Genomic DNA, 27,057 nt, shown 5'->3' with positions numbered 1-27,057 from the left:
GTTGTTGAATCTCGGTCATTGCCGCCCCATATTTGTCTTGGGTTTCCTTTAATATTTTTATGAGTTCTTGGACATCTTGTCTTTCATGTTCTGCCATGTCTTTCACCTCTAATTTCTCATCTATGGATGGAACTTCTACCGATGAGTCTGTCTTGGCCTTGAGCTCATCAAGAATTTCCTGCAGCCTTTGGACTTCTTGCTCATGTTCAACCTTCAGTTGCTCATATGCTTCCACTGAAACTAGCTTTTCGGAGGTTGCCGAGTTAACCCCTTCCAGAATTGTAGCCTGGGCCTGTTCATACTGTTCTTTCAACTTCTCACACTCTGCTTGTAAGGAGTCGTAGAGAAGAACTGGAATAAAATCCTGGCTTCCTGAAGATTCCTCTTCATTTGCTTCTTCCTGCAAATATTCTAACTCCTGAACAGCATAAGGGAGATGTGATCGGTAATTGGTCACGATGGCTCTATGGTCGCTCTCTGCTTGAGCTAGCTGCTTCTGTTGTCTTTCCAGATTCTCCCATTCGGTGTCATAGAACTTTTTCATTGTTTTCATCTCTTGTACGAGACGGTAACTCAATTGTTCTAATTGTTGTCGTCATTTGAAATAAGTTTGAGTCCGAGCTCGGTGTTCTTCCGTCATGGATATGTCCGTAACTTGAACAGGCTCAGAATTTTCTGTCAAACTAGGTTGTCGTTGTTCGGTGGAGTTCTGTTCTGAAACTTTGTTCTTCTCTGGAGCATAAGCCTTTATGCATGCCTTCGTTTTTCCAACCTTCGTCGGCAAGTCCATTTCAGCCTTGTCTTTCATATTTGGGTTGGTCTTATCGTCATCCGTTTCTGAATCTGAGCTGATTGTCTGCACTGAGTCCTCACTCGTTATGGCTTTTAGATAGTGCCATTCCATGTCTATTTTCTTGATCCACTCCCGTCCTAGAAGTGGTGGTCCTCCCTCATGTAGTACGTATAAGTTCATTCTTGGGTGTTCTTTACCCCTATCTCTCACTTTGACTCTTATCTTTCCCATGAGGTATACTTTATGCCCCGTGTATGTCTGCAATACGAACTTGGTATCTCTTAAGGGTATATGTGAGAATAGCCGGTGGTAATCCCTTCGATTTATGACTGATAGAGCTGATCCAGTGTCCAACTCCATTTTCACTTGGATTCCAGCTATTTTTAGCATGACCCAGATAGTTTGTAGGTCAGCTTCCTTACTCACATTGTGAATTCTCAGACTACCCAGCTCCTGGCCGTTTGGGTCTGAGTCTGAATTCTGTTCGTCTGAACTCTTCTCAGCCACCTTGTGTACCTTGTTGTACTTTTCCTGTGATGGCTTCCTTTGATTGTTGGTCCTTTGGTTGTTGGTCTTCTTCCCTGACCGGCATACCTTAGCTATGTGACCCAGTTTGCCACATTTCCTACATTCCTGGTTCTTAAACCAGCATTGGTTCTGGTCGTGTGTTGTCTTCCCACAACGATAGCATTTTGTTGTTGTCGAGGTAATTTGATCCACACTTAGTGCTGCTGTCTTTAGCTGCATTTCCGCAGTTCCCTTCGCTGCGGCTTCGTGCGATGCTGCAATAAGGACAGCCCTGTCAAGTGTAAGGTCGTTCTCTTCGAGTAGTCGCTTTTGCGTTCCTTCCTTCGACATTCCGCACACGAATTTGTCTCGCAATAATGACCAGATAATCTGTTTTTGTTATGTTGATTGAAGGATAAATATTGGCTCGAACACTGGTGATAACTCCCCTGCTCTTCTTTGAAATAGTGTCATAGGATCTTTTACGTCCACCTGAGAGAGCAGGCGGGGCCTCGGTTTAACGTCTCATCCGAAAGACGGCACCTCCAACAGTGCAGCACTCCCTCAGCACTGCCCTGGTGTGTCAGTCTAGATTTTTGTGCTCAAGTCCCTGAAGTAGGACTTGAACCCACAACCTTCTGACTCAGAGGTGAGGGCACTACCAACTATGCTGAGTTGGCTGTTCAGAGTCAGCACAAGTGATGGGGCAACGCAGTTGGTCTTAGTGTCCTCGGGCTAGAGGTGGGGGGAAAAATCAGTCTGCTCCAGATCATCCAGTGGCCCCCAGTGGAAACTACGGGCGTGGGCATTAGGTAAGCGCAGGATCAGGCTCAGTTGTGATGCTGCCCATTGTCAAGTAGCCTGCCAGCATTTACCATCTACATAAGAACAGAACATAAGAAGTAGGAGCAGGAGTCGGCCATTCAGCCCTTCGAGCCTGCTCCGCCAGTCAAAGAGATCATGGCTGATCTTCTACCTCAACTCCACCAATCCCACACTATCCCCATATCACTCGAGTCCCTAAGTATCCAAAAATCTAGCGATTTCTGTCTTAAATAGACGCAACGACTGAGCATCCACAGCTCTCGAGTAGAAAATTCCAAAGATTCACAACCCTTTGAATGAAGAAATTTCTCCTCATCTCAGTCCCAAATGGCTGACACTTTATTCTGAGACTGTGACCCCTAGTTCTAGACTCCCCAGCCAGGGGAAACATCCTCCCAGCATCTACCCTGTTAAGCCGCTTAAGAATGTTATATGTTTCAATGAGATCACCTCAGTGAACTCCAGGAAATGTAGGCCTAGCCTACTCAATCTCTCCTCATAGGACAATCCTGCCATCCCAGGAATCAGTCTGGGGAACCTTCGTTGCACTCCCTCTATGGCAAGTATATCCTTCCTTAGGTAAGGAGACCAAAACTGTACACAATACTCCAGGTGTGGTCGCACCAAGGCCCTAAATAATTGCAGTAAGACGTCTTTACTCTTATACTCCAATCCATTTCTAAATTTGCGGACAACACCAAATTGGGGGGCATAGCCAATACTGAGGAGGACTGCAACAAATTACAAGAAGACATCAATAAACTTGCAGAATGGGCATATAATTGGCAAATTAAATTCAACACAGATAAATGTGAGGTATTACATTTTCATAAGAAAAATAGGGAGGTCACATATTACTTGGAAAATACGAATCTAAATGGGGTAGAGGAGCAAAGGGATCTCGGAGTACAAATACACAAATCACTAAATGTATCGACACTGGTTAGCAAGGCCATAAAAAAAGAAAACCAAGCACTAGCGTTTATTTCTAGTGATAGAATTGAAAAGTAGAAGTTATGTTAAACTTGTATCGAACCTTGGTTAGACCACACATAGAGTACTGCGTACAATTCTGGTCGCCATATTATAAAAAGGATACAGAGGCACTGGAGAGGGTGCAGAGAAGATTTACAAAGATGATACCAGAAATGCGAGGGTACACCTGTCGGGAAAGGATGAACAGGCTGGGTCTCTTTTCTCTTGAAAGGAGAAGGCTGAGGGGTGACCTAATAGAGGTCTTTAAAATCATGAAAGGTTTTGATAGAGTAAACACAGAGAGTGTTTCCACTTGTGGGGAAGAGCAAAACTAGAGGCCATCAATATAAGATAGTCACCAAGAAATCAAATAGGGAATTCAAAAGAAACTTCTTTACCCAGAGAGTGGTGAGAATGTGGAATTCTCTACCACATGGAGTGGTTGAAGCAAATAGTATAGATGCATTTAAGGGGCAGTTTGATAAGCATATTAGGGAGAAGGGAATTGAGGGTTATGCTGATAGGGTTAGATGAGGAAAGACGGGAGAAGACTCGAGTGGAGCATAAACACCGGCATAGACTGGTTGAGCCAAATGACCTGTTTCTGTGCTGTATATCCTATGTAATCCATTTATATTTAGGTTCATGCATGAAATTTTTGCAGTTGGGTGTGGTACCAGAAGGTTGTCAGCAATCCAGCAGGAGAGGAAAAGAAAAGGTAGAGAAGTAAATAAATTGTGGAGAAGTCATAGAAAAATGTTAGAGCCAAGCATTAGCATCAATAAGCCAGACAAAATTCCTGTCAGCCTGCTCACCAGGCCAAATATATAATGAATTATTTTTTGTCCACACAAATTAAATTCCCTAAAGACAGATCAGTGTTCCAATATCTATGGGAATTCCTTTTGTTTACATGGACAATCGTACACAACAAAAACAACTTTATATTGCGTTTTTAAAGTAGGAAAGCATCTTGAGGCATTTTCCAGAGGGGAAGATGAGGAACAGTTGCCGAGCTATAGTAGCAGGTTTGGGAAAGGTAACCAATAGCTTGAGAGAGAGAGACAAGTGCAGAGGCAAAGGGGTTTAGGGATGGTGTTCCAGAGAGGAGGGCTGAGGCAGCTGAAGGCTCTGCCACCAATAGTGGGGGAAAGGGAGGGGAATGTGCATGTGAGACCAGTGGCAGAAGGCTGAAGTGCGCAGGAGAGAACACAAGGTTGCAGAGATAAGGTGAATTAAGGCCATGGATGATTTTGAAGATGAGGACGAGAATCTTAAATTCAGTACGTTGGGGGTCACGGAGCCAATGTAGATCAGCAAAGACGGGAGTGACTGGAGTGCAGGATTGGCTGCAGAGCTTTAGAACAGCTTGAGTTTATGTAGATAGAGGATGGGAGGCCAAAAAGAAGACCGTTCTAGAAGGAAAATTAGGAAAGTTGATGATCTATAGTAGGGTTTCCAAGCTGTTTTCTTTGTTGGCCTTATAGTTGGGTGCCATGGACCCTCAGGGCCCATATACCGTGTTTGAACCCATATTTCCATTAATTTGCACATATCTCAAGCTATTGATACAAATAGATTTTGGTGTTCAGATCTATCATTGAGGCAGCAGTGCTAAAAACAGCCTTTTCCAAGCCTTCAGGCCCACAAAATTCAAGCAGAACAAACCAACAAATAAGAAATATAAACGCAACTGACTGACTGACTTGGGTTTCGAGGCATGAGTTGCTGGGATTCAGGGACGAAAATGTGTGCATTCTCCATGGAGACCAGGCATCACCAGAACAGCGATTTTTTTTTTTTTAATTCTCAGGATATGGGCTTCACTGGCAAGGCAGGCATTTTGTTCTCCATCCCTTGTTGCCCATGGTGCACCGTCTTCTTGAACTGTTGCAGTCCATGTAGTGAATGTACTCCCACATGCTGTTAGGTAGTGAGTTGCAGGATTTTGACCCAGTAAAGTCTGATTCTAATCTGGGATCACAGAGAGTTTGGCTGTGTTGTTATGCATAATGCATGCAAATTGTTCTTTTATCTGAAAAAGCCAGGGAGAACCGCAGTCACTGTTGAAAAAGGAAACCATTTGTCACTGGAAGAGAATGCAATGATGGATCCTGTAGAAATCACAGAGAAGCTTAGGGTTTTTTTGACTAATGTTATAGTTAAGTGGTACAGTCAGATGGGAGTGCAATTTTGAAAGATATGTTCTGTGGGCTATATTCAACACAAACTCTAAACAAATTGAGAGGTGGCAAGGCCCCAGGGAGTGATGGATGTTTAGAATATTATCCCTGGCACCTCTAAATTTGGCCCTATTTGGTTTTAAAAAGATGTCAAAATTGATTGTTAAAATAGAGCATTTTATTTAACATGTACATATTATTCCCTTGGGGAACAATAAAGTAGTGGAGAAGGGAGGATTAAACAACAGGACAGGACAGGATAATGTAGGCATTTGTCCTCATTTTGGTTTTAATATCTCCTTTTTAATCAGCTTCTTTTTGCTTAGACTAAACTTGGGGAGAATGGAGGGTGGGAGAACCTGGGCCCAAAGAAAGAGTGAGAGAAAGCTCAAGTCCAGGTTCAGCAGTTAACATGGGAGTCTGAAGAGAAGAGGAATGAGTAACAAACACCAGGAATCAGTATGGAAAGAAAAACATAATAGCTGGTGTTTGTGATATCCAAAATGTGAATGGCACACACAACCCTTAATTATGTAGCTGTAGGTAATTGTACAGTATAGAAAGATACAGATGTTAACAGGGTTCATCATTATACTGTATATCTGTCCCGCATTGTCTGTATCTTTACTTCCTTATTTAGAAAATGCACAAAATGAATTGAAAAGTATCTGAATAATCCCAGTATGATTCAAAATAAATTCATCTTGGATTTCCAAGTTGTTTCCGCTTGTATGTCATCATGCAACTGGATAGAATTGTTTATCTGTTTTCACTGTGTGAGGAATATTTGGTGGATTATTGAAGGGGGGTTGATGAAGAAAATGAAACTAACAAAACGTTATTTTACATGGCTACCGTCTCTTAAACTAACTGGACCGCAGATAGTGGAATACAATACTCTTACTGAATCCATGCATCCACGGTGTAATTGAACCTAAATTGTTTACTCATTGGACTCTCCAGGAAACTTGAGAATGATTGAAGAGGAAATTAGATGCTCCTAGTTAAGTAATTATGAATTCTGAGAAACATTACAAAAGCAATATTAGTGCTTTGGGAAATCTTTAGATTAGAGATAAATAGTACAGTACTTGGATTTCTAATTTCTGTGTCGATTACTACAAGTGTTCCATACTTCCTTTACTCTCTCTTGTTTTACTGACTGCAGCATAATGCTTTGAGTCCTGGTTGCTTTACTGTGGCAGAAATGTAGCATTTGTTTAAGGAAATAGCAGTATTGATCATGTCACGATTGTCTAATTTTTGAGATTTTGTGTACTTCTATTAAAAAAAATTAAATCAAACATCTGACAAAGTTGTTTAAAACATATGGGACCCGTGGCTTTATAAATAGAGGCGTAGAGTACAAAAGCAAGGAAGTTATGGTAAACCTTTTATAAATCACTGGTTAGACCTCAGCTAGAGTAATTGGGCTAGAATTTCCCAGGGCCGTGGAGGCGGGATTGGAGGCGTGTGGGGGGTTAAAATCCCAAAATCAGGGGGCACGAACCCATCCCGCCCCCAACCCGCCTTCATGCCCATTTCCCAGGAGGCGGGTACCCGACCTGTGCTGGGAGCTGCCTCCCCGAAGCGGGAAGGGGATTAGTGCCAATTAACTGCCTGTTAACAGGTAGTTAACAGGCAGTTTTTAGCCTAATCCCTTTTTTTTATCCCTGAAGTGTGGGCTTCCCGACGGCTCCAAACCACGCCAAGTTACCAAGGCGGACCGTCGGGCTGAAGGACTTGGAGGGTTCGAGATGTCCAGTGTTCAGGTGAGTGATGGATGCATGAGTGCAGAGGTAAGTGTGTTTGGTGTGTGTAAAGTTTTTAAATAAGTTTTACTTACCTTTACTTACTAATGCAGGCTTCCTTCCTTCAGGTCTCGGGAGTCCCTCAGCCCACCGGCACAGAAAGCAGAATGGCCGCGAGCTGTCAAAAGCTGCAGCCTATGCTTTCTGTTCTGGAGAGATCTCTAAATCAGCCTGAGAGGAAGGAAGCTAATGGGAGGTGCTAGCCAACTGAATTTCTCCCCCTTAGAATTTTATGGAAAATTCTGCAGGGCTATGGAGAAAGAGGAGTGGGAATAATTGAATAGATCTTTCAAAGAGCTGGCACAGGTGTGATGGGCCGAATGGCCTCCTTCTGTGTTGTATGATTTTATGAAGATATGTAAATATACTAAAGACTTTTGATGACAAATTCATTACTTTTTAGTCAGACTGATATTCGTCCCCTCCTCGTCCATTTTTAGAAGTTACTAGTTGATTTCCTATGAACATGAATAAAAATAAAATTCTCTTTCTTTCTTGTGTGTCTCTGATTGCATTCCACTTTCTAATTGTTTGTCTTCCACTCTTCTAATTCTTTGGGGCCAATTTTCATTGACCCGTGGAGTTGGGATTGGAGGCGTGCGGGGAGTTAAAGTCCCGAATTCGGGGGTCCCGACACTATCCCGCCCCCAACCCGCCTCCATGTCAGTTTCAAAGGAGGCGGCTACCCGAGGCGGGAAGGGATTAGTGCCAATTAACTGCCTGTTAACAGGTAGTTAACAGGCAGTTTTTAGCCTAATCCCCATTTAAAATCTTGAAATGTGGGATTCCCGACGGCTCCAAACCACGCCAAGTTAGAGGAGTCGGGCCGTCGGGTTGAAGGACTTGGAGGGGTCGAGATGTAGGTGTTCAGGTGAGTGATGGGTGCATGAGTGCAAAGGTAAGTGTGTTTGGTGTGTCTAAAGTGTGTAATGAAGTTTAAATTACCTGTACTTACCTTTTTAGCCTTCCTTCCTCTAGGTTTCAGGAGTCCATCATCTAACCAGCACAGAAAGCAGAATGGCTGCGATCTGTCAAAAGTGACAGCCTGCAGCTTTCTGTGCCGGTGAGATTTCTAACTGAGTCTGTGTAGAAGGACTCAGGTTAGAAGTAAGACTGTCAGTGTTTGACAGCTTCAAACAGCTGTGAAACACTGATATTTCATCTGTCAAAACGTCTTGACAGATGAAATTTCAGTCTGTGACGTCACCTGTTGCCGGGTGGCCCTTAATTAGCCTGCTGAGCCCGCTGGGCGGGCTCAACAAGGTCAATCAAGTTAAAATCGTGTGGATTGGCTGCATCTCGATGGAGGCGGGACTACAACCCCAAAAGTTGTAGTCCCGACTTCTGAATGAAAATCACCCCCTTTTATGTCTCCCTCTCTTTCTTTCTGTTTGTTTTCTACTCTCTCTCACGCGCTCTCTATCTGTTTGTAAAACACGAGGGCGAATTATCCATTGCGATCTGCTGGTTTACCAGCAAATATGCAGTGGGCAGGGGTGGAAACTTCGGTGGGTTCCCACTTTGCCAGGTCCACACTCCATTGTGCACTTGCACCCACCATCCCACAGACCACAGAAGCATCCACCCAAATATGGGTGGGCCTATAATAATTAGGCAGTAACAACTTCATAAGTTACAATTGTGATATATGATGTCTCTCCATTATTACTGCCATGCTCCCACAGACCAGCCTTACTAAGGCAGGCAGCATGGGTTTTAAAGTTTTAATCCCTCCCCCTGGTGAGTGCATTTAATCGCTAGATTAACCATCGAATACCAGCAAAATTAGTGGGTTCAGAAATGGCCCTCAATATTATTTACAAAGGGGAGCAGACCAACTCTTCAAGTTGCTGTATGCAGACAAATCATGCAGCACTGGCAAAATTCTGCTCTCTATGGCAGGTTCCCCAGTGCTTGTAGGAATACCACCGGAAGTCCACCAATAATATTCAAATTAGTTTGACCCTTTGAAATCTGAGGGTGAGGGCTGGATATGACAGATGGGAGGGAGTCCTGCCCACCACATCCCAAGAAAGAAGAAAGTAACTTGTTAAAAAGCAACTAATACAAAAAAATTAAAATTTAGAAAACTTAAAACAAAAATGTAAAATAATTAAATATAGGGTATAAAACAAAATGGAAAGCATGGTCAACTTGGAAATTTCTTGTTGAATTGATTGTTTGGCACACAATCCAATTGTCTGTGACATCAGGGCACGGATCAGGCAGAATCATTGGCAAAACTGAAGACGTTCTTTTTGGTTTCTCCAACCTAATATGCCTCTGGCTCCAGCTTCATGAACCACCCTGCTGCTCATGGAGTCTCGCGGAACATTGACGACTTGCATCTGTACTTTTCTCCCTCCACGGCTAAAGTCCTCAGCCCCATCTTTTTCACTTCCAGTCTCCCCTTTACATCTTTGATAAAGCCCATCTAATCCAGAACTCTACACTCAGGTCCTCCCACACATAAGGTCCCACCCATTACCCCTGTCTTTGAGCTGCAATTACACCCTAATTCCAACATATTGAGTTGAAGGTTCTTGTCTTAGTTTTCAAATTCCTCAAAAGTTTTGGCCTACCTTATCTGAGCAAAATTCTCCAGCTGTATGTCACAACAAAGGCTATGGACCCGGACAACATCCCGGCTGTAGTGCTGAAGACTTGTGCTGCAGAATGAGCCGCGCCTCTAGCCCAGCTGTTGCAGTACAGCTCCAACATTGGCATTTACCTGACAGTGGAAAGTTGCCCAGGTATGTCCTGTCCACAAAAAACAGGAGAAATCCAATCCAGCCAATTACCAGCCCATCAGCCCACTTGCAATCATCATCAAGCGGCACTTACACACCAGTAACCTGCTCACCGATGCTCAGTTTGGGTTCCGCCAGGACCACTCGGCTACAGACCTCATTATAGCCTTGGTTCAAACATGGACAAAGGAGCTGAATTCCAGAGGTGAGGTGAGACTGACTGCCCTTAACATCAAGGCAGCATTTGATCAAGTGTGGGATCATGGAGCCCTAGTAAAACTGAAGTCAATGGGAATCGGGGGGCAAACTCTCCATTGGCTGGAGTCATACCTAGCACAAAGGAAGATAGTTGTGGTTGTTGGAGGCGAATCATCTCAGCCCCAGGACATTGCAGCAGGAGTTCCTCAGGGCAGTGTCCTAGGCCCAACAATCTTCAGCTGCTTCATCAATGACCTTCCCTTCAACATAAGGTCAGAAGTGGGGATGTTCGCTGTTGATTGCACAGTGTTCAGTGCCACTCGCAAATCCTTAGATAATGAAGCAGTCTGTGCCCGCATGCAGCAAGACCTAGACAACATTCAGGCTTGGTCTGATAAGTGGCAAGTAACACTTGCGCCACACAAGTGCCAGGGAATTACTATCTCCAACAAAAGAGATTCTAACCACCGCCCCTTGACATTCAACGGCATTACCATCGTTGAATCCCCCACCATCAACATCCTGGGGATCACCATTGACCAGAGACTTAACTGGACCAGCCACATAAATACTGTGGCTACAAGAGCAGGTCAGAGGCTGGGTATTCTGCGGCGAGTGACTCATCTCCTGACTCCCCAGAGCCTTTTCACCATCTACAAGGCACAAGTCAGGAGTGTGATGGAATACTCTCCACTTGCCTGGATGAGTGCTGCTCCAACAACACAAGAAGCTCAACACTATCCAGGACAAAGCAGCCCACTTGATTGGCACTCCATCCACCACCTTAAACATTCACGCCCTCCACCACCAACGCACCATGGCTGCAGTGTGTACCATCTACAAGATGCACTGCAGCAACTCACCAAGGCTTCTTCGACAGCACCTCCCAAACCCGCGACCCCTACCACCTAGAAGGACAAGGACAGCAGGCGCATGGGAGCACCACCACCTCCAAGTTCCCCTCCAAGTCATACACCATCCTGACTTTGAAATATATTGCCGTTCCTTCATCGTCGCTGGGTCAAAATCCTGGAACTCCCTCCCTAACAGCACTGGGAGTATCTTAACCACATGGACAGCAGTAGTTCAAGAAGGTGGCTCACCACCACCTTCCAAAGGGCAGTTAGGGATGGACAATAAGTGTTGGCCTTGCCAGCGACGCCCAGATCCCATGAATGAATGAAAAAAACTGGCACCCTCTGCTGTTTAAACTCTGGATTACTGCTTGTTCCCTGTAGCCTCTCTTTTTCACCATCTATGGTCGAGCTTTCTGCCATTACACCTCTGCTTTCTGAACCTCTCACCAAAAAACACTTTGCCTTGCTACTTCTGCCCTTTCTCTTCACCCCACCCCCACTCTTGTGCTGTACAATCCTTCCCATCTCCTGCTCAAGCCCCTGTGCAACACACTGACACAGTCTTCCACTGACGAGTGCTATAAAAAAGCAAGTTGCTGTTGTCATGGTGATTGCATGACCACATGATGAGCAAGTATCAATTAGCATAGCTCTGCAAATTCTATAGTGCTACACACTTAGGCCGGAATATTCCGGGGTGTCAGCGGGCGGAATCCGTGGCGGATCGGGTGGAAAAGTTTTTTTTTGACAGCAGGTCAGGAACCCGCTATAAACCCGCCACAATGCGGCTTTCCCAATGTCGGATCTGTCAGTGCTGAGCAGCGGTGGGCGAGCCAATTAAACTAATTATAATGCACTTACCAGACTCTTAACAAGCTTTTTACCTTACTTTTTAACTTTATAACTTCATGGCCACGGGAACCACGCTGTTCGGTGACTACGTTTATCAATCTGAGGCAGGAGTTCAGTGGCCATTGCTCTAGCTGATTACTTGACAGCTTCAAATGTACAGTAAAAGCTCCCACCTGACAGAGATCACTTTCCTCAGCCATAAGCATGCTTCAAGTCTTTCCACAAGTCTCCATCCACTTTCCCCTCATTACCTCTCTCACCATTGACAGATCGTTTCTGTCACCTGTACTTCACTTGCCATCTATTCCATCAGCATGGATGCCATTTATACTGTCTCGCCTTGGTCCTCAGAATCGGACAACGATGAGCCCCAACACCAGCAGCACCAGGCACACCAGCAACACCAACAACATACCAACCTTCTCCACAATCACCTGATGCTGCTCAGGACAGAGGGCATCAGCACCCGAGCACATTGCTACCCTGGAGACCAGGGATGGCCTCATCATGGCCCGATTTACTTAACTTTATGCTGTACACCCTGGCTGCCACATGATGCACCAGGTTGGCACCACCCCACACCAACACCATAAAGCATCCCTACAATGCCCAAGCCATTCCTTTCACACTCATCACCATTGCAGGGGGTACCGTTATGTCTCACCATTCACAGCAACGCACTAAGTCACTTCCAAAAGTGCACACAAATCTATCCAAGACCGGAAAGTGTTGAACAAAAAGATTTCAATGTTTGACAGCGCATTAATAAAAAATTTACATTAACATTGGATAGAGCACCCAAGTGGCTACCCTTGTATGCTGTTAGTTGGTATGATTGTACTAGCATGCGGGTGAATATGAGGGGTGACTAGTGAGATGTGGATATGATAATGTAGATAGAAAGGGATGGGTGGAGGTGCAAGGTAAGTTGATGTAAGTAAGGATGTGCAGGAGTAGGGTAGGGAAGGCAGAGTAATGGGGATGTGATGAGAGGCACAGCAGAATGAGGTTGAGTATGGCTTTGTAGTAACGTTTCATGATCTAATGAGATCATTGAAACGTTTGTGCCACTGCACCCAGGTCCTCCTAACGACATCCCTGCTTGTGCCCTCCTGTGCAACGTGCAACCAGGCTGTTTTGGAACTGGGGAGGTGTCTTCTGCCCATCGGAAGGGAAGAGGACCTCCCTGCCTACTCTGTCTCCCTCCATAAGCATATGGAGGGTGTCATGGGAGAACCTGGGTGCAGCCCTCTGCCCCTGTGCAGTCATTGTCAGTATTTGCAGGACCTCAATGCTGTAGAACACTGACAGCACAAATTTCAAAAGAATGTTGGCCATGGTCCTTTTAATGAAACCGGCTGATGACACGTCATGAATGATGTCACCAGACCTGCTTCCTCTAATTGGCCCAGGAAATGCGCTGGGCGGGCTTAACAAGCCCTATCAATATAAATTCATTTTAGACAGAGATGGAGCCAGCAGCGGGACCGTGACCCACCACAGACTCGCCGAGGTAATGAAAATCCCCACCTTGGTTTCTAAAATCATGCAATAATTCATCACAGGCAGAAAACTTCAAAGAGCATAGATTTTCTTTTCTCTCCTATTGGGCCCAACTGTGCCATCCACCAGTGTAAAAACAAGAGCAGGCAGTCAAACTGTTCCTTGGCATGTGCTGCTGCCTGGGAAGTGGTGATGAAAGCTCATAGATTTGTCTTGCTGAGTTTTGTCTAATTATCTGTTTACTTACCCAGAGGTAAAAGCTACTTCTACTTAGCTTGATTATTCATTTTGTAGACAGAGTGACTCTCTGTTTAACTTGAATTCTCATTTTACCAATTCTAGGTTCTGAAAACTTGTTCATGTCTAGTTAAATAATATAATTGAGTCTCTGACAGTTGTGAGCATGTTGGGATGTCAATCACTGACATTTTTAGCTATTTAACTTTCAAACCTTTGGCCCGGATCTTGCGGTCAGCGGCAAATTGACGGCATTCGCGGCTGACCTCGAAGAAAGCTGCCCACAAAGATCTAGCGATCTTTGTGGCGTGGATTTCGCCTTTCCCAACGTTAATTTCCTCCCCTTTATACTCTAGCCATCTAGTTGAAAAGACTAAACATTCTGTTAGCCTTTTTGATTATTTTTTTGTACCTGACTACTACATTTTAGTGATCTCTGTACATGGTCTCCTAAATCTCTTAGGACCTCCACTGTTCCTAGCTTTTCACCATTTAAAAAATGCTCAGATCTATCCTTTTTTGGTCCAAAATGGTTAACCTCACACTTACCTGCATTGAAGTCCATCTGCCACAGTTTTGCCCACTCACTTAATCTAACAATGACCCTTTATAATTTTGTGCTCCGGTCTACACTACTTACCATATCACCAATCTTTGTGTCGTCAGCAAACTTGGACATATGGCTCCGAATATAGTGAATAGTTAAGGCCCCAGCACAGATCCTTGTGGGACACCACTAATCATTTCCAATTTGCGTAGATTGTCCCTACTCCCTGTCTCCTACCGCCTAATTAGATCAATAATTTGCCTTCAATTCCGTGAGCTTTATTTTTAGCTAACAGTCTCTTATGTGGAACTTTATCAAGTGCCTTCTGGAAGTCCAGAAAACAAGAGAATAGTGGTTAATGGATTTTTTTTTCTCCACACTGGCCGGAGGTAAATAGCAGTTTCATTTAAATATAAATAAACCCCGGTGATCAATGTTGCAACTATTGCTCTTTTTCAATATATATATATACATATATAAATGTTTTGGATTTGGATATAGTGGGCACAATACCAAAATTTGCATATAGCACAAAAAAATGGGGACAGTGGCTCACTCTGTAGGTGACTGCACGTGACTTTAGGAGGACATAAAAACCTTAAAAAGAGTAAAGGAGCTGTGAGACTCAAAGATTCAGATACACAAATCTTCAAAAGTGAGAGGATAAGTTCATAAAGCAGTTTTTTTTAAAAGCGTATGAAATCGCATGTTTTATAAATAGCAGCATTGAGTACAAAAGGAAAGAGGTAATGCTAAACCTGTACAAATTATTAGTTAGGTCAGTCAGAATATTTTGTACAATTTTTGTCAGTCTACTTCAGGATGTCATGGCCATGGAGAGGGTGATTTGGATGGAGATTTACTTAAATGGTACCAGGGATGAGCGGCTTTGGTTGAAAAAGAAACAAATTAAAGGATATGGGGAAAGAGCAGGGAAATCATGTTTGACAAATCTGTTAGAGTTTTTTTGAGGTTGTAACTAGCAGAATAGATGAGGGGGAATCAGTGGACATGGTGTATTTTGATTTTCAGAAGTCATTCGATAAGGTGCCACACAAGAGGTTATTAAACAAAATTAGGGCTCATGGGATTGGGGGTAATATACTAGCATGGATTTAGGATTGGTTAACGGACAGAAAACAGAGAGTAGGAATAAACGGGTCATTTTCGGGTTGGCAGGCTGTAACTAGTGGGGTACCACAAGGATCAGTGCTTGGGCCTCAGCTATTCACAATCTACATCAATGATTTGGATGAGGGGACTAAATGTAATTTATCCAAGTTTGCTGATGATACAAAGCTGGGTGGGAATATAAGTTGTGAAGAGGATGCAAAGAGGCTTCAAAGGGATATAGACAGACTAAGTGAGTGGGCAAGAAAATGGCAAATGGAATATAATGTGGAGAAATGTGAAGTTATCCACTTTGGTAGGAAAAATAGAAAAGCAGAGTATTTTTTAAATGGTGAGAGATTGGGAAATGTTGGTGTTCAGAGGGACCTGGGTGTCCTTGTACACAAATCACTGAAAGTTAACATGCAGGTACAGCAAGCAATTAAGAAAACAAATGGTATGTTGGTTGGCCTTTATTACAAGAGGATTTGAGTATAAGAGTAAAGACATCTTACTGCAATTATATAGGGCCCTGGTGAGACCACACCTGGAGTATTGTGTAGAGTTTTGGTCTCCTTACCTAAGGAAGGATATACTTGCCATAGAGGGAGTGCGACAAAGGTTCACCAGACTGATTCCTGGGATGGGTGATTGTCCTATGAGGAAAGATTGAGTAGACTAGGCCTATATTCTCTAGAGTTTAGAAGAATGAGAGGTGATCTCATTGAAACATACAAAATTCTTAAGGGGCTTGACAGGGTAGATGCAGGGAGGATGTTTCCCCTGGCTGGGGAGTCTAGAACCAGGGGTCACAGTCTCAGAATAAGGGGTTGGCCATTTAGGACTGGGATGAGGAGAAATTTCTTCACTGAGGGTGGTGAATCTTTGGAATTTTCTACCCCAGAGGGCAGTGGAGGCTCAGTCGTTGAGTATATTCAAGACAGAGAGCGATAGATTTTTGGATATTAAGGGAATCAAGGATAATGAGGATTGGGCAGGAAAATGGAGTTGAGGTTGAAGATCAGTCATGATCTTATTGAATGGTGTAGCAGGCTCAAAGGGCCAAATGGCCTACTCCTGCTCCTATTTCTTATGTTCCTATGAATTGCCACTAAATGGATAGCTCTTTCAGATTTTCCATTAAAGCAGAGTATTCATTTGATATTACATTCAATGGGGATAGCCATAGTCAGTTTCAAATCCAATTGCTAGGTCTAAATGCTAATATCTTTCTGCATAGAATCAAGATCAAAATGAAGACAGAAATCTGAAAAACACTAGAATGTTGTGATGAAGGTAAAACACAGATAGTGTTTGAAAATACTGGCCAGTTTTCTGATATTTAAATGCATTTTAATCATTTTATCTTTTCAAATATTGAAAGATATGTTCAGCTTTCAGAATCTGTAATTTTCCTGAAACATTAAAATCTACAGGCTTCAAAATTACAATAAAAACATCAGTTATAAACCACTAATCTGTAATTTAACAATATAGTACTGGGGACAGAATGGAGCAGTGGTTGCCTCATTATCCTTTCCTGTCTGGGACATAGGTTGGAATCCACCCCACAGTGATATGATGAACATCTTCTCTCTGCCAGCTGTCAGCACCTTATGTAAAATGCGTTTGGACCGTCTCAACACAATTCCTGCTAGATGTGAATCTCCAGCACTGACGTGCCCACAATCCAGCACAAATTAGCAATAAATTGGCAATCTCGTTCAGAGAGACTACAAGGATGGTTAGTGTGGCAAATCTTAAGATTCATATTAGTGTAATAGGAGGTGTTCTAGTAAGGTTTGTGTAAAGGTTGGTGCAGTGTAGGGGAACTCTACTCTGTATTTGACCCATGCTATACCTGATCTGACTGTGCTTCATGCTAAAACTGGGTGACAAAAATGGGAAAGTGTTCCATTCCCCAGCACTGACTATGAATACATAAATTCTCCATATAGTCTGTTATATTTTTATAATCTATGTGAATGCAAGGGTTGTTACTGTATTTTTTAAACTGAGTCTGTAGGTATCTAATTCACAGTGAGAAGTTAGATAGATTGTAAAGAATCTTTCCTACATATTGAACCTCGGAAAACTTAAACACATATTGGCATTGAAATGTATTGAATCTTCCTTCAGACCAGTCATGATTTATTATTGGTTGGCTGTTAAATCTATAGGTTTTGTTCTGATGGACCAATGTCAGTTTCAAGTAATACCTCTGTTTATGGGTTTGTACTGCTATATCATTTTAGAGATGGACCAAACCTAAGATTTGGTCTTAATTCCTGGGCCAGATGTTAAGCTCCTACACCCAGCGAGAATGGTGCTTGGGAGGGATTACATTTTTTTATATTTAGCTCCCGGCTCTGACCAGCTGTGTTCCCAGCCGCCATAATTTTTATAATGGCGAATTATGCAATTGACAAGGCTTCTGCTTAAAAGAAGGCGGAGCCCTACTTAACATTTAAAAGTCACGGCCCGATGACGTCATCGGCGGTGCAATGTAACTTTAACTCCTGTCGGGGGGGGGTTTCGCACTGTCTGCAGCCTGGCAGCAGAGCCACGGAGTGAGAGGATGACTGGCCAGAAGAGGCCAAGGTAAGTTTAGAACTCCGTGTGGTGTAGGCGGAGCAAGAGTGCTCCTCCAGACCCCGCAGAGAGTCCTTGGGGCACCCCAGTTCCAGCCTCCCCCCATCTCATTGCCCCCCCCCCCACCCCCCCCCCCCAACGATTGCCCAGGAACCCCTCCTCTCATTGAGTGCTGGGGACTGTTCCCATGAGCCCCTGGCTGCGGCCCACTGCCACCCATCAGCCGGGTAGTGGATCTGGCCGGGTGTCGGGCAGGACTATGGGAACTTTTATTTAAGCGAGGCCTTGTCGTTAAGATCAGCAGGGTCTCCACGGGTGTGCCAACTGCTTTGGGGCTCGTGCGCACCGATCCAATCCTCCTTTTAAAATCAAGGCTATGGTATTTTGAAGATGGACTATTAAAAGATTTGCAAACTTGTTTTATGTTTCATTTTGGTGCTACAAGTTTGTGTAGTGTTATGGTCAACTGTAGAACTGAAGATAGAGATTAACATCTTGATCTGATCTTCTAGGTCCCACAGTGCAACGCCAAGTTCAGGTCCAGAATGGGCCTCCCCCAGAAGATCAGGAAGCACAGAGAAGGTAAAAGGCATTGTAGACATTTTCTGAAATATCATTGTTCACGTGATTTGCCTGTTTTGCACTAAACAGTGGTGCTTAAGTAACCTTGTGCCCATGTGGAAAATAGTTCAAGTTTCTACAAAAGATATATTTAAACAAGCAGCACATCACTCATATTACCAATAGGGAAATTTAACACTGCTGCAAATTGAGAACTGCACAACTGAAAATAAAAGATGAGAATTTATAAATATAAATTTTACAAATAAAGCAATTTCTAAACTATCTTAAAGATCTGCAGCTCACCCTGACCAATATAGGATTCATAAAGGCTTTCTGACTGTCCCATGTTGTGGGCACTATCTTCTCCTTTGTACATCCTGCTCTGTAATCTAAAATGATCGTCTCAGGCTCTTCAGTCCTGCAATTGGCTTATCCTTGAATCTTCAGCAGTAAATTACAGCTCTATATGTAATTTTCAAAATGTTTAATCACTTATTCCTTCCACTGATGAGGACCAATGCTACTAAATTTGAAGGCTAAGCACAGAACTGTGGCATTTTTCACTTTGCTTCAGCTCCCAGCCCCCCACTGTTGTGCTAATCATTATTTTCCATGAGCGACATGGCTTGTTGGGTTCCAAAGCTAGCACCTCGATTCCAAAACCTGCTGAATGTGGCAGCATGATTGAGAAGCCAGCCACCTGAGATTGTAATACATATTTTACAAACAAATATTAAATGCTAATCCCATTATAGAGATTTATCGTGGAGTATTCCTTTAAGCCATTACTCTCTCAAATATAAACTGGCTTTGGTACTACAGCATGTCAACAGTCAATTTCGGATGTATGTTAGTATGGCCAACACAAGTACAGCAGTGTGCTGAGCTTGCACCTGTATAAATAAAATGATCAGGCTGAGCCCATGATTACTAAATGCAAAAAGACTGTGCCAGGGAACGTTCTCCCCTGAACTCTTCCCCAGTAAAAAGGTCCGCTGTTTGGCATTCACTGAGAGATTAGGCAGCTGATGACACACTGTGTGGCCATTACTAATGACATCTTCAAAACAGCTGATAGTTTATGCGAGCCAAATGGTGACATTCCTATGACTGCGATGCAAACTACATTTTTAGTGGAGACTGGTAGTAAGATTTCTATTATTAGACCAAATACCAACCTTATCTGGCACATAAAAAGTATTTGCAGAAGCTTCAGTTCTTCCTTTCCTTCACTATCCTAACAGAGGGAGGGACGAGAGCAACAAGATGGGACCCAAAGTTGAGGATATCATTTTGCAAGTGCAGCCAATGTTAGAATGTTTTTGAATTTCAGCAGTGCAATGTTGGTTTAAAAAAATAATGTATATTGCAATCTCAGATTTAGTACAGCTGAAATCTGTTACACGGGAGGGAGCTTAGCAAGAATGAGATTTTCACTTTTGGATGAAAAGTCCAATTTGTGCAGAATAGGATATTTTTCTCCCTAAGATAATTGATTAGAATGTTTTGCTGTCTTTTTTTCCCCTGTTTGTCACAAATAAATTTTGTTGCCTATAAGCATTTATTTAACTGAAATATCTCACTCCTTACGGCATCAGCCACACAGATGTAACAGCACAGAGCATGGGAGAAGGGTGGTATTTAATACAATTCTTTTTGTTTTGCTTAATCTATATTAAAACCAGTTTAGAAAATGCTTATTGTAGCCACTACCCATTATATGATGTAACTTCACAGAAGGGAAAATTTTGCTCTGCTGCAATCAAACCACAACACTAGAGTGCACAGAATGGGAATCGCTCAACTTTCGGCTAGTGCACATAGAATACCAGGCAATACCCATCTCCAACTTTTTCCAGTTCTGATGAAGGGTCATCGACCTGAAACGCTGACTCTGTTTCTCTCTCCACAGATGCTGACTGACCTGCTGAGTATTTCCAGCATTTTCTGTTTTTATTTCAGATTTCCAGCATCCGCAGTATTTTGCTTTTGTAGAATACCAGGCACTTCAGTGACATTGGTACTACTTTTTAAAATATTCCATTGTGAAGATAATGTTACATCTTAGTCTTTTCACAAAACTCTAGCTGAAGGAACAGAAAAATAAAGTACGAATATGATCAGCATGTCAACTCTGCTGTTGTCCTGTAAATTTGTTGAATGTAAAAATGTGTCTGAGAAATCAACTTATGTACGCATCCACTTTCAGGCATAAATACCTAGATACCTCCATAGCTACATACAAAACACCTACCTAAGTAGTAACTGGAGACAGTGAGTCAAAATGTTCTTGGAGAGTTCCACATTATACCAAAGACAGGGGTAAGAGGTTTAGTATTCATCCTAATGGGACATAATCAGTGTTCTCTGTGATACCATGATCCTTATTTTCATTTTTAACACTAAGACGAATACAAATCCTATTGTGAGCACACCACTGGATTAACATTGAATAAATACACACCCACAAGTGAACCACCTTACTACGTGTATTATAACAACAACAACTTGCATTTATATGGCACCTTTAACGTAGTAAAACATCCCAAGGCACTTATTATATTATTAAATATCTTGTGAATGTTGCACACGTACTGTCCACAAATCTTGTTGTCATGATTATCGTGCCCTTTTTCTGTCAATATTTATAATGGGGAAAACTCATATGAACAAGTAATTATTTTAAAATAGAAAATTCCTATACCAACATGCTGTTACAACCCTCCAGCCACTGGGTGGCGCTGTTGTGCTTTTACCTCGACTCGTGTTGGCTGAAACATCACCCTTACTGACAGAGAACTTGTATCTTCACAGAACTGTATCCTACAAACTGATTTTAAAATGTACAAACTATTTTTAAAACATTTCTTACAATATTTCTGTACACTTTGGCTCAGCTCTACCATTGCTGCTCTTCTACTTGCCCATTCCAGCTCTTGCGTAGGCCTGTTAGTTAGGCTCCATCCTTATGCATTGGTTCCTCACTCCCATCTGCTACCCGCTCTTGCTTGGACCTGTCATCTTGGCCACCCACCTGCTCCCCACTCTTTGACCACCCTGGCACAGTTGACTGGGCTCCAGTATTGCCCACCTACTCTCACTTCCCGCTCCTGTCTACGCAATTAATTAAAAAAAAAACTTTACTTAGCTTCCCGCCACACTCTTCAGCCGCGGGTTCACCTGCAGCTGCACAATTAATTTAAAAATGACCCCAATCCCAATTTTCATACCCAGGCCCCATTTCTGGCTGCAGAGTTCATTAAAAAATATTTTCTCCCAGCCCTGCTCTGTGTCCTCAGATCCCACACCTGACTCTCTAGTTCTCCCAGTCCCACCCCTGCTGCACAATCTTAGGTCCTGCTTCTGCCTGAAAAGCAAGTTATTTAAAAAAATTGTTCAAATCTGCTGTTCTGCTTCAGAGCCCGCTATAATATAATTTTGCCCTGTTCTTCAACCTCAGTCTCCATTCCCGCTGACTGCTCATGGCTAAAATGTTGCTGAGAAAATATAATAAAAGTCAAAAAAAATTGAAATAACTAAAACATCAGCAAGAAGAAAATTCAAAACTCCACAAACACATAACAACAAGCAGAAAACTGTACCAACAGCCTCATAACCTTAACATTCAAAGACAAACAAACAGATGACCATAACATGATAAACGCAACAACAACTTGCATTTATATAGTGCCTTTAACTAAGTCAAACACCCCAAGGCGCTTCACAGAAGCGTTATCAAACTAAACTTGACACTGAGCCAAAACAACATAACCGTGACTACACTTCAAAAAGTATTTCATTGCCTGTAAAACGCTTTAGGACGTCCTGAGGTCGTGAAAGGAACTATATAAATGCAAGTTCTTTTTTTCTTGCTAAGCATTGTTTATAATGTTTCTGCCAACATGATGACATCATGTCATGATGCAGTGTGTTCAACAGACATTTGCCTGTATAATCGAATCAGAGTTATACTGCAGCATGTGACTTAGTTTGAAACCCCTAGCTCAGGATAACTTTTTAAAATTAAAACAGAAAATGCTGGAGAAACTCAGCAGGTCAGGCAGCATCTGTGAAGGGAGAAACAGAGTTAACGTTTCAGGTCGATGACCTTTCGTTAAATTGTTTTTTTAATCCAAAATCAGTTGATTTCCAGGCTCCATTCTACAGGTGAAGGGGATAGTTTCCCCGCAATTCTCTTCAACAAAATAATTCCACACAAAAATATAAAATTAAATAAAAAATTTCTGTAAAAAAAAAATGAAATAAATTATCCACTGCTATGGAGTGAGATGCCAGGATTATATTGCCACTGTAATTAGTGGTTCTTGTTAGACCAAACTCATCCTTGGGAACATAGGAAAGCACAGGACTGGAACAGATTGCAGTCCATCTGCTTGTTCCAACTGCCACTCCCTCAAACATCTATCCGTACTATTCAATCCACTGCTTCCCTGGGCAGTCCACTTCACACATTCACCACCTCTGCTTAAATAGTAAAATCTGAGCTGCCTGTGCACCTTCCCTCTCAATCTTGAACTTGTGTCCCATGGTTCTAGAGTTTATGGCAATCTAGAACATATCAGGATTTAATTTATCTGTTCCTTAATGATTTTGAACATTTGAATAATATCTCCCTTGAGCCTTCTCCACCCCTTCTCCATCAACGGCGCACTGTGGCTGCAGTATGTATAATCCACAGGATGCACTGTAGCAACTCACCAAGGTTACTTTGATAGCACCTCCCTCCCTGCAACCTCTACCACCGAGAAAAGCAACGATATTGTTGGAACACTATCGCCTGTTCCCTATAAGTCATTTCATCATCATCACTACCCTACCTAACACCATCGTGGAAATACTATCACCATAAGGGCTGCAGCAGTTCAAGGAGAAAATCCATATTCTCAGAGATACTAGGGATGGGCAATAAATGTAGCCTTGTCAGCATAGCCCACATCCTTGAATCACTCAATAGCACGGGATAAAACCAGTAGTTGAAATAACCTTAAGCAGGTTCTCTATTTATTCCCTAAGTAAATGAAAACACTACTTCTGGCCAGAAGGAGCTAGGCTCACCTAACAGAGGAGTCTGAAACATGGAAGCCAAAATATCTAGAATGAAAACAGTAAGGAGATCCAAAAATGTAACATTCTTATGCCCCTTTTTAAAGATTAGTGTTATGTTAGCTGCTTTCCAATCCTCAGGCATTACTCCCTTTTTAATTATGTTTTCTCTCTGATTTTCTATTTTAATTTTCTCCCTCTGATGTTCTCCCAAAGGCACTACCTCCCTTGCTAGGGTCTGATTTCAAGGGCAGCAGTAGCCATTATTCGTGTATGAGCCTTGGCAGTAAGTGTGGAAGGTTATCTGATTTGTGGCCAATGTCCCAGCTGAACCTAGTATGATAGCAAAATACTGCAGATGCTGGAAATCCGAAATAACAACAGAAAATGCTGAGTTTTTCCAGCATTTTCTGTTGTTATTCCCAGCTGAACCTGATCCTCTCCTCACTTGCTGGCCACACACTCTTATGGGTGACTGGATAGTGATCAGGCGCATGAGGAGGTTTTCACTTCCTAAAACCTTTCTGGCCTGTATGGCTCAAGGATAGAGCTCTTTACACCTCAATAATAGAGCGTGGCTGCACCTGCCCTCCTTGTTGGCTCTTTCCCCAACAATGTGAGATTGGGAGGTCACTGGGTAGCTTGCAGATTCAAACTAATATCTTTCCACTTGGTGGCACAGCACATTGAAGCACAGATGAGCTGCTGCACCACACCAATTGCTTTTAAATGTTCTAATTAGTTTAAAGAATCCCTGCTGTATTTAGCTGTGCTCTAAACCTCAGTATTTTTCAATGCATGAGCAATGCGACCACTAAATAGCAATTGATAACAGAAATAAGTAAATTTGTAAATAAAATCTAGTCATTCAGGGTGTTAGAGTTTCTGAAGTTCTTACTGAAAATCTTGGTCTTGTTTTGTACTTTCCACATTTAAAAGACGCAGACTGCAGAGAGGAAGCTGAGATAAACCCTTGTACAGTAGCAATAGAACAATCCCAAACTATGTGACAGCCAGGGTTGGATTGTAGGTTAGAAAAGGGCTGATACAGCTGCAGCTGTTGAGAATGGAAATAAGTAGTGACTTAACAGCAAACATGCTGGGGTGGAAACTATTTGATTAATAAAATATGACACATTAACAACAGTACCAAATTTTAAAAGGTAGCCACAAATATTTACGAGTGTTCATAAATATTTATTATAAAAGCATTTCCGGTATTTAATTTTCAAAAAAAATTAATGTTCAGCATTAAATGCAGAAATTCAAAGGCAGCATCAGCCTCATTTGTTGAACCAGGTCTACTGACCCATGGATTCAGGTATAGAAAATCTCTGACTTGCCTGTTGGCACCCAAGTACAATTTCTCAGTCTTTCTGCGCCCCAGCATTAGTATAGGTAGCATAAAATGTATGTCCTTGTTACAATTGCCTTTAGCTGCACCTGTTATCCCACCCGTCTACAAAAAGCAGTTTCCCTTAGACTAAAGATCTAGAATAAATAAAGTCATGACTTTAATGGGTTTTTATTTGAGTCTTCTCGCTGTTCCCTCTGGGGAACAGTGTGAAATAGTCCTCTACGGCGGGAGGGTTTTATGGGTTCCCACAACCCATACAATGGTGGGGGGGGGCCACCCACACTCGCCCGACACGAGTATCCCACTGGATGTCAACCCAGAATTCGAAGCCGGAGCTCCGACTCCACTCGCCGGGACTGTCTGGAGTGGGGTTCAAACCCTGCTCCTTCTGGTGGGAATGCTACCACTGTGCCAAAGGCTCACTCCCACTTTACTGTTAACAACCTGACACTGCTGTGTTTTTAAAGTTTTATTTGTGGTTAATTTTCTGATGATCAACTTGAGGGATTCAGTGTTGGAAAACTGAGCATTTGTCAACTTTTTATAACCAGTGTTCCCAGGTTGGGTAGTGGTTAACTGCAGAGCAAAGTTCCCTACACTATGCTGTAATCACATGCCTTAAACCAAACCCAGAGGAGAAATCTCTGACCATGGCAGTTTGCTATTTCCATTTTTCTCACAACCCATACAATGGTGGGGGGGGGGGGGTGTTGACGGTGACCTGCAAGTGAGACAGTTTTGTGCTAAATTATGGTCAGTTTTGTGTTGTGAATTCTAACGCACTGGAAACCAGGTTATTACTGTTTGAGCTCATTTCTGTTACAAACCATAGAGTTTTCAATAAGAGGAGATTTTCATCCCATTAGTCAAGGCTGGTTTGAATCAAGACCCTAATGGTGAAGGGCTGGTGAGTTAACTCGCCCAGACCCCATTTTAAGAAGAGAATAGAGATACGGGGATAGATTTTATCTTCACCGCTTGAAGGGTAATCTGGTGGAGTGGATTTCCCACCTGTTGTAGAACCCGCCCAATTTTCATTTCATTGTTTTCAATCGATTGAAAATCAGGCAGATTCTACAACAAGCAGGCGATCTGCTCCACCAGATTATCGCCCAGGCAGTGAAGATGGAAATCTAGCTTGTGCTGTTAGCCACCTGAGTGGAGTTGTAGACACAATATTTGCATATTCTCCAAAATGGAGGAGTATAAAGAACAAAGTAGAAGAACTATCTTAGCTTTGAAGTACAATATGGTGTTACAGTACCATCATTTTCCCATGATTTTAAATGGAAACAATCTCTAACAGCTTTTATTATGAGTTGAAAAGTTGGATTTTCCTCTCTTCGGTGATTCTCAAGGCAGTGAGTTTAAGCAGTAATATAAAATATTTATCTATCACTTATAACACTCTTGAATAATGTATATTCAGATTTACACTTCTTGATTAATGTTATCTATCTGGTTTTAGTGATGGGTTCAAGTTTTGTTTATTCATTTTTAAATAATTGAAGCGGTTTGACTCACAAGAACATTAAAATGAAGCATTCAAGTAATTGTTTTGAAAAACTTCTTTAGGCAACTAATGGAACAACGACATGAGCAGATGGAGAGAGAACGACGGGCTTCCATGTCTGGTAAGTTTTTTTTTAGCGACATATTCGGGCATGGTGTCAATCCTGAGCTTCAACACTTTTAGCCAACTTCCTTAAAGAACCTTTCAGGGGCAGTGTTAAGATGGTGCACCCCAAGGAGAATATATTCTGAAGTTTTGGGTCAGAATTATATGTGGTCAGAATTATATATGGTCACATAGATAGGACCATTAATAGAGACAATGGGGGAGAAATTCAATTCACGGTCACCCATTTTCCACCTGAAAATCGAGAGGCCAGCAGTTCAAATTCTGGGGATGGGGTGGGGGGACATCTTTGATGCCCAAGGCCCACCTGATGTGATGCTCAGGCGGGCCTGTAAATGGGAGAGTAGCCAAGTCACCAGGAACGGCCGTACAGCTGCTTAAAGATGCAAATTGGGATCCTACGCCAGCTGTAGGACCCTGATTGAAATTCAGGTACAAATGGGTGGAGCTTGTGCCGTGCATGCTCGGCCCAGTTGTACCAGACATTGAGCAGCCTGACCAGCCGTCCTTCAAGGGGCCACTGGAGGCTGCTTAGAAAAATGCTGAAGAGATTTTAAACTTTTATTTTTGTGGATTGAGGAGGAATAGTAATGCTTTTAGCCAACTTCACAAAATATTCCACCCAATGCCAAGGCACTCATGGCCCCCCCCCCGCCCCCCCAGGGTCGGCTTTCACCCACCAAGACCTGATCT

General features: G+C 42.7%; 1 protein-coding gene across 9 annotated transcripts in view; it reads left to right on the top strand.

Moving 5' to 3' along the window:
* Positions 1 to 27,057, top strand: part of LOC147109246 (ena/VASP-like protein) — a 354,043-nt gene that overhangs the window by 286,651 nt on the left and 40,335 nt on the right. For all 9 annotated transcript variants that reach the window (XM_086002994.1, XM_086002992.1, XM_086002997.1 and 6 more), the window contains 2 exons: positions 18,253 to 18,322; positions 26,301 to 26,359. In XM_086002994.1, the coding sequence (XP_085859120.1) occupies positions 18,253 to 18,322; positions 26,301 to 26,359 (129 nt within the window). The remainder of the gene's footprint in view (positions 1 to 18,252; positions 18,323 to 26,300; positions 26,360 to 27,057) is intronic.

Source organism: Somniosus microcephalus, chromosome 12 (genome assembly GCF_052327205.1).
Source record: "Somniosus microcephalus isolate GS21.2 chromosome 12, FLI_Smic_1.0, whole genome shotgun sequence".
Classification (NCBI taxonomy): Eukaryota; Metazoa; Chordata; class Chondrichthyes; order Squaliformes; family Somniosidae; genus Somniosus; species Somniosus microcephalus.
This window is presented reverse-complemented; position numbering and strand designations above follow the sequence as displayed.